Genomic DNA, 8,044 nt, shown 5'->3' with positions numbered 1-8,044 from the left:
ATGGCGAGTTATACTTTTCTAATGGATGTTGGAAACGCATCGGTCAGTTTTTTTCTTGAGTAAATTTCATATAAATAGAACATTCAATTTATAAGGTATTCAATCTCACATATGCAGAAAAAAATCAACTCATATCTGTTAATGTAGATCATGTTTTCTCTGCAGCTTACGGACTCGGAAGTTTCTTCCATGGTGAAACTTTCTGTAACCGGAAGTGGCTTCTCATTGGTCGGAACCATGTTGTCTTTGTGCTTGATTTGTTTTCTACCGTATGTAGAGTTTTTTCCTTCATTTTTCTTATATGTAAACAAAAAATTACAAAACATGAACGAATAACTGGATAAAGTGTTCTTTGCTTGATTTTCAGAGTTGCATCAGACGGCATGTTTATTCTTATAAATATGAACGTTTCACTAATTGGTGCTCAGCTAGCATTGATCGGTGCAGAGAATTCCTTTCAAAGCAAAGTTAGTATTTCATAGCAAATTAAAACTACTTTGAAATATTTTCAATTTACTCTCGTAATCTTTTTTTTAAAATTTGCTGCATTGTTTTCAGCATGCCTCATTGATGCTGATATTGTAGTCAAGTAAATTTTAAAGCCAACGATTTTAATGTATTTTTTTTTTAAATATTAAAATTTTCAATGTAATGATGTACATGTTTGGTAACAAGAGTTTTCAGTGCAATTATGAATCCCACGCTGGGTGACTTTTATGTGAAAGTGCTATTCAACCCAGACAGACAGACAGCAGACAGAAAAAGATTCCTACAAGTGCAAGTGGATGTACATGTCTAGCTAGCTAGACAGGCGACAGGATGTATATTTACTATATTCAGGGTTATTTTCAACCCTTGTTATTTTCACCCTTTCACACTTTAAAACAATTTTGCCCTGTTTTCAATTTGCCCATAGTTGTAATTAAGAGACAATGCTGTTTTTATTTTAATTCGCACCGTTTTAAATTCGTCAATTGCGACGAGGGCGAAAGGGCAATAATAAATTGGGGGCGAAAATTTCTTTATATACAGTATTTCAGATGTTATTTTTTTTCCAGCTGGTGTGTAGGACAGCTACTGCTGTGATTCATTATTTCTTCCTCACTCTTCAATTTTGCTCTCTGTCTTATGGACTCCATTTACTCTCAAAGGTAATAATCAGTAAATACACACTTATTACACATCTTTTGCTTGTTCTGAACAATCCTTTTGTACTGGTCACCTTTGAATGAAATTATGTGAAGATATGTCGAAAATTCATTCTTGTTCCAGTAACTTTTCATTCTGTTGGGAAGTGTCGTAACACAGAAAGGATTGATAAATTTCAACTAGTATTCTTAAAAATAAACCATTTCAATATAATTTTTGAATGACTATTTAAATACACGGTAAGTTGCGTACTAAAACTGATCATGGACGCATGAAAACGTACAAAAGTTGGATACAAGATCTGAACTCAATTATAAGTGCTTCATTTTAACGACCGGATGTCTATTTTAAATGGGTATCATTCCAGCTGAAGTCACTGGCCTTCATGGAGAGGTGCCACAAGCGTGTGACGGCCCTGTTTATCTGTTGGGTGCCCGCCATGGTAGTTGTGGGATTGACGGCGGCTCTGAGGGGGGACACCTACGGAACAGGATCACTGTACTAATTTGTTGATCTGTCATCAGTAGAGTTTTATTAATTGTTTACTTCTCAAAAAAAATTATTTTTGATATACTTGTTTTTAATGGTACATCGAGTATATATAAAAACAATGTCATATTTTAGATGCTGATTTAAACTAAGTTTGATAACTCTGAAAATGCTTGAAATATTGACAGATATTTGTGTCAAGAAAAAAATATATCGAGATCTTGCTTCAGATGCTGGTTAACGGCTGAAAAAGGAACTCGCTGGGCATTTGTTGGTCCCACTCTAGCCATACAGTTGGTGGGTTCAAGATCCCGTAATCTTACCATCGAAAGTTCAAACATTTTTTTAATTTAAATTATTCATTGAATAAAAAAAAATGTATACAATATTATATAAATCGAGACAAAATTCGACTTGATTTTTTTCCCACTGTTTAATATGATTACGAAATTTTCATTTTTTATTAGGTCAATCTAAATGTATTTGGTTTAATAATGACCACAAGATTTGCAATGGATGTCAAAAGGAACTTTGGATTCAGACGTGTTGCAAAGTGAGTTTAATTAAGCAACAAGAAAAATTAACTTATAAATGCTAAATACTGAAAACTTTGAGAAAATTTAAAGAGATATGTAAGACATCTGAAAAATATAATTATATATCTTGTCATATCTAAGGAATGGTTAGTACTGTATACAAGGAAATTTTCGCCCCTTTTGCCATCGTCGCAAATGGACGAATTTAAAACGGGATGAATTCAAGGAAGACAGCATTATTTCTTTAATTGCCAATCTTTCTGAGCGAATTTACAACGGGGCAAAATTGTTTAAAATTGAAAAGGCGAAAATAATTCTGTATACAATATTAAAAACAATTTTTATTAGACATACCTCAAGTAAATCATAAAATTTGCAGCTTCTGTGTAAATCAAAGCCTTGGGAATAGCATTTCAATTCACACGACCATATCTTTTCATTACTGATTTACCTCAATAGGCAGTCCTTTAATATAAAATTGACCTTTAACCTAACTCTTGTATGTATGGTGCGCTTTTGTTTAAAGAAATGCTATTTTTCAGTGTTCTAATTCTTTCTAAAGTACAAACAACGTGAAATGCATTGTCCTTTATTTGGTTTGGGTTATCTTCGATATCTGTTTGCTATATTGGTGTGTATAGACACTAAATATTTGAATGTTTAAAGGTATAATGACTGGGTATATAGTAATGATAGGGTGAAATATCAGTTGATTTATCATGACTATCTGGTGTCGTATTAGGAACCAACTCTTGACTGCAATGTCCCTTATCCCTGTCCTTGGCCTCATGTGGTCCCTTGGGCTAGCCACAACATTTGGAATCTCCAGGACCACCCAATACGTATTTGTGGCCCTGTGCTCCACTCAGGTATGTGTTATACAGAAAGAGTAACAAGATATGTACAATATGTGGCTTAATTGCTTACAAGTTTTCATATCTTTAATGCCATTTTCTTCTCCATACAATTTTGGGGTTATTCTCCAATATTTTATTGAAACCTTGGAATTATTTAAATCATGAAACTGTAACAATAAAGTATTGTTGCTTATAAATACTCGTATAAATATACGTTTTTTTTTAATTTTCTAAATTTTGTCCTATAGGGAATGTGCATCTTCCTTGGTCACGTGCTGACAAATAGTCACGTGAGAAGGTTGCTGTGCATAAAGATAAAACCGGAAGAAGATAACGATGAGGACGCCTCGGTGACCAACGAAATTAGTAATGAGGTCACCTACGTATCTCAACTCTCTGAAATGAGGGAGATGCCTAGAGGTAGGTACGTATTTATAATGAAACTAAACTCAACAAAAGTAGGGCTGTTATAATTTTACTTTAATTTGGTTTCAGTGAGGATTTGTGAACTAGTGGTATATATCTATCACACCATCTACAATATATGAAAATATATTAGAGAAAAGTAACTATACAAAAACATTCAATAAGGACTTTGAACTCAGTATAGAGACATGCTCACTATAATAACGTTATCACAGACATTAACACAATTGCTGAGATAGCCTTAAATTAAGTGCTAGTCACACGGAAAAGTGGTTAATACCATCCTCGTGTAGAATCCTGAACAGAACCTGGGATTAAATGGTCTCTCTATTGAGAGAATAATGATTCTGTATATTAAATGTTTGTAGGAAGTTAATTGTGAACTGGGTTAATTGTGTTGTAAAAGTCACAATATAGATTTAAAGTAAGTTTTATACCCAACGACTATACAATGTTGGTGTTTCTACTTCACTTGATGTAGAGAAGTATTTACAATGTATATGTGAGTATTAAAATCTCTCTGGTATATAAATCTTTAAAAAAAAAAGTAGCATTAAACACTAATGATGAAACATACTGTTGTAGCTTAACAAACAACGAGAAAGAGAGGGAAGTCGAGAAAGAAAGAAGTCTGTCTGAAACGGACATACAGGTCTCTCCTAAGAACCTGCTTAACGTTCCCGAGGGAAAATGCCGACAACGAACGCCAAGACACAGCCTAAAGTAACATCATTATTCTAAAATATCTGTTGTGTAATGTCAATTTTTTTAATTATTATTAATACATCAAACTATATCATGTATTTTAATTGTGTGTATGTAACACTACGATAGAATGAGAAATTTCCATTTGGTATTGTTCATCAAACACATTTAAAAGAGATTCTTAAGTGTTAAAACTAAGCTAAAAAAAATTAATATTGATGATTTTTATTTTTCCTCTCAAACTTATTTTTTACACAGCAAAACATGTGATAGACATGCTGTAGCGCCTGTAATGGTTTTGTCATTGTTAATTGAATACCTTATACCTTGTACTTTCAATACTGTTTTAGCAACACACAACGTACAAATCTCGAAGACAACTCAGTAAGTAAGGTTTGACCTTACGAAATCATAAACGAATTCAGCAGCCCTTTTCATGTAAAATATGATCAATACATGATCAAAAAACAAAAAAAAAAAAAAAAAAAAAAAACACACACACACACACACACACACACACACAAACAAACAAAAAGAAGTACCAAAAATGACAATAAATACACCTTAAATTGTCCACTCTCAAATTCTTACTATTAAATCCGACATCCACCTTCTTTCTTCTTTAGTTTTGCAATTAAAGTGTAAATTGTTGTTTTCAATTGCAATTTATCTTAAAATAAAGTAGAATTGTGTTTTTAATCGCAATTTATCCTAAAATGAAGCAGAATTGATGTTATAATTGTAATTTCTTTCTTAAATATAGCTGACTTGACACTTTAAAAAAACATTCTTCTTTAACAGATCCAGTTTCTAATTTTACTGAGCAGGCTAAGCCTTCATGTGTCCATTTCTCATAGAAACGGTACACAGCTTGTAATTAAGCAATGTACATTTATATTTCACATTGCATTTATTTATTTATATTTGAGGATATTCAGTTATTCAAATATTTTGCTCCTTGCTGGTTTAGTCCAGTGTTCAGTAAAGCACAAACAAACATCTTCAATATTTCTAGAAAAGTAAAATTCCTTCAATACTTAATATTATAAGATATCATATATTTTAAGATTGTTTAATGTACAATTCATTTAATTGTTTTACCGAATTCATAATTTTTACATGTACGTACGATTGCCAAAGTGCATGGAACATTACTGTGATTGTGGTATTGCTTATAACATTCGTACTTTATTTTAGAAATATTTTTAAGCGAAATGGAATTTTTCGAAACGCATAGCATGCATGTTTCTTAATTTTATGAATATAAAGTATTTAATTACATTTCAAAGTAATTGACCCCAACCCTGATATATAATACAATTATGTAATGTACTTCCATAAACCATCGTGATTATTAAAACTGACACACTGAACTAGTGTACATGTATGTTTTACACAATGTGATTGTGACTGTGTAAAAATGAATGTTGAATAGTTTGTGTGAACAAGAATAACAATTTATTTAGAATGCTTTAAATTAAATTAGAATTGTATGACAGAGAGCTGAAATGTTTAAGACTAGATGTTGACTACATGAAGATATAAATGTTTAATACCACTATTATAATGTTATGAGTCATAGAAAGTGAGCTATGTTTATTGTAGTATCAATGTGAATATTGGAATTAAAGAACAAATGTTTCAGTGTATTTAAAGTAACGCCATTGTTTTAGTGCTTCTTATGTTTATAAGATACCAACGTGTTCGATTTCTTTAAATTTTGAAACACAAAAATACATAAATGGCGAATGTATTGAACATTATTTATTCACATGTGTTCTATCAAACTTTCCTATATCTTAAAATATGTATACTATGGACATATTATATTGTTTCTGTACCTTTAGTTGTTTATCATTCAAATAAATTAATTTGACTGCATATATAAATCTTATACTTGTAGAAAGTACACTCTTCCTCTTATCTTTGAAACAAAAATCTACAGTGTGAAAATCTCTGAAAAACAAAATAAAAATATTAAATAAAAATAAATAAATAAATAATGGGAACGCAAATTCATAAAAAAATATTGATCAGATCGAATATACTGGTAAATACATGGACCTAAGAAACTGCAGTGGAGGCTCTGAGACTATTCTTCACCCAATTTACACAATTTATAGGTAATGGTTTATATGTTTGTTTGTTGTTTAACGTCTCTCTCAAGAATTTTTCACTCATATGGAGATGCCACCACTTGCCGGTGTAGGGCTGCAAATTTATACCTATGCTCGGCACTTATAGGGCCATTGAGCAGTGAGGGATCTTTTTCGTGCCAACACCTACTGTGACACGGGACCTCGGTTTATACGGTCTCATCCGGAGGTCCGGTCTCCATGTCCCGCAATGAATTATATGAGAGTCCTTGATCCTGTGCATCCATACTCATTGCCAAAAGACAGCAAATCTTTCAATGCAATAAACTTATTAAATTGCACGAGACTGACAAAAGGGTCAAAATAGAAGTGCAAAATTTACAAGATAGGTGCAGGCAAAAATAGATAAATAACACCTTGGCACACGTCTGACAGTTTGTTATCTTCTGTAGCGTCACTTTACGTCACGTGATATGGTATAGGAAGTCAACCATAGATCACATGATGAAACCGCCACAGCAGATCGGTAACTGATATCGGGGTTTGTGGCCCTATCTGATGGCGTGAAGGCACTAGTTCAGTGACTACTAAAAGCATTGGAGAGATAAGAGACGTACTACTGTTCTTTGCGATCCCCTACTGAGGTTTCAATCTTGTCACAATCTTTAGCAGAAGCCAAGAATCGTTTGTCCCTAATGCATGATGATGCAAAAAGAAACTTGAAGAGATAAAGTATTTCAAATTTCAAAGGTGTACGTTCCAAAAATAGTAAGGGCTATTCTTTTAAGATCTTGTAAAATAGTCAAATCACCACAACTGTTTCTGCCTTCGAAGAGACTAATATTCCTCACAATTAAACCCTCTGTAAACATCAAATATGGGACAAGAGGATATGCAGATGGACATAGCAGAACGATGTGATAGTGTGAGTGACTTTGTATCACCAATGTGGAAAATCAAAGGAAAATCTCGCAAACAGCGCAGTAAGAAAATGCCACCACCCATCCGTCCGTTCTCTGTGATTGGGTCGTCCAACTCGGATGAGCTCCACGTTGACTTGCCCGCACGTCCAGAAACATCATTTCATAAAGTCAATACTAACTTTTTGATGACTTCTAATGGCGAAGGTGTCTCCGTGTTGGATTTCCAGGACGACGAGAGGCCCCTTTCTCCGGCAGAACATCCTCGTTTTCTATCCGGGAGCCATCTGAGTCAGTTTCATAGTTTAAAGACGTACCAGGTCCACTCGCGGACACCACACTGGAGGCGCCATATTGAGGCCCAATCCAAACCTGTTAACGGAGAACACTCCACCATGAAAATTGTGGAAACCACAGAGAAATGGTTGGCTCTATATGATGACCTTTACCGAGCAACCGTCTGACGTCGTCCATCGCTCCATTATTCCCGTGTTCATTTGTGTTTCTAACACAAAAACATGATAGAAAACAGGCACCTTTGTCGCACAGACAAGACAGTACCATTGCCATGATACAAAGACTGTAATACAGTCTTATATGAGAGCAATATTGAGAGAAAATATATCAATAATGGATCCGATGGTTTTTCCAAAAAAAAAAAAAAAATGCCAACATAAAATTTCATATATAATTACAATTTGTTGTCACGTCACCTTGTGAGGCATTTTAAGTCATTTTATTTATTTATTTATTTTTTTACAAAAGTTTCTATTTGAATTTCGTAAACAGTACTTCATTCTTTACATGTACTTGAAATAATGGATATATTACAGTTGCTTTTGGAGAGCAAACCTTTAAGCACTGGA

At 33.4% G+C, this 8,044-nt stretch overlaps 1 protein-coding gene across 1 annotated transcript; it reads left to right on the top strand.

The window, feature by feature from the left end:
* LOC133171785 (adhesion G-protein coupled receptor D1-like) lies at positions 1-4,185 on the top strand. The gene is made up of 10 exons (XM_061306586.1): positions 1-42; positions 166-269; positions 368-467; positions 1,059-1,151; positions 1,517-1,647; positions 1,869-1,935; positions 2,106-2,191; positions 2,917-3,043; positions 3,280-3,455; positions 4,043-4,185. Exons 1-10 carry the CDS (start codon positions 1-3, stop codon positions 4,182-4,184), a joined length of 1,068 nt encoding a protein of 355 aa, XP_061162570.1. The 3' UTR covers position 4,185.
* The last annotated feature ends 3,859 nt before the right edge of the window (positions 4,186-8,044 follow it).

The sequence above is a fragment of the Saccostrea echinata genome, unplaced genomic scaffold, assembly GCF_033153115.1.
Source record: "Saccostrea echinata isolate AGI-Se365-2 ecotype Australia unplaced genomic scaffold, CSIRO_AGI_Sech_v1 ptg000054l, whole genome shotgun sequence".
NCBI lineage: Eukaryota > Metazoa > Mollusca > Bivalvia > Ostreida > Ostreidae > Saccostrea > Saccostrea echinata.
Note: the sequence above shows the minus strand (reverse complement) of the source record. Positions and strands in the feature narration are given on the sequence as shown.

What these genes read in the sequence shown, in the direction of transcription:
- LOC133171785 (XM_061306586.1), top strand. Translation starts at nt 1, where the DNA reads ATGGCGAGTTATACTTTTCTAATGGATGTTGGAAACGCATCG. An exon ending in TGCTTGATTTGTTTTCTACC is followed by an intron (nt 270 to 367) that starts GTATGTAGAGTT and finishes CTTGATTTTCAG; the next exon opens with AGTTGCATCAGACGGCATGT. An exon ending in GGATTCAGACGTGTTGCAAA is followed by an intron (nt 2,192 to 2,916) that starts GTGAGTTTAATT and finishes GTGTCGTATTAG; the next exon opens with GAACCAACTCTTGACTGCAA.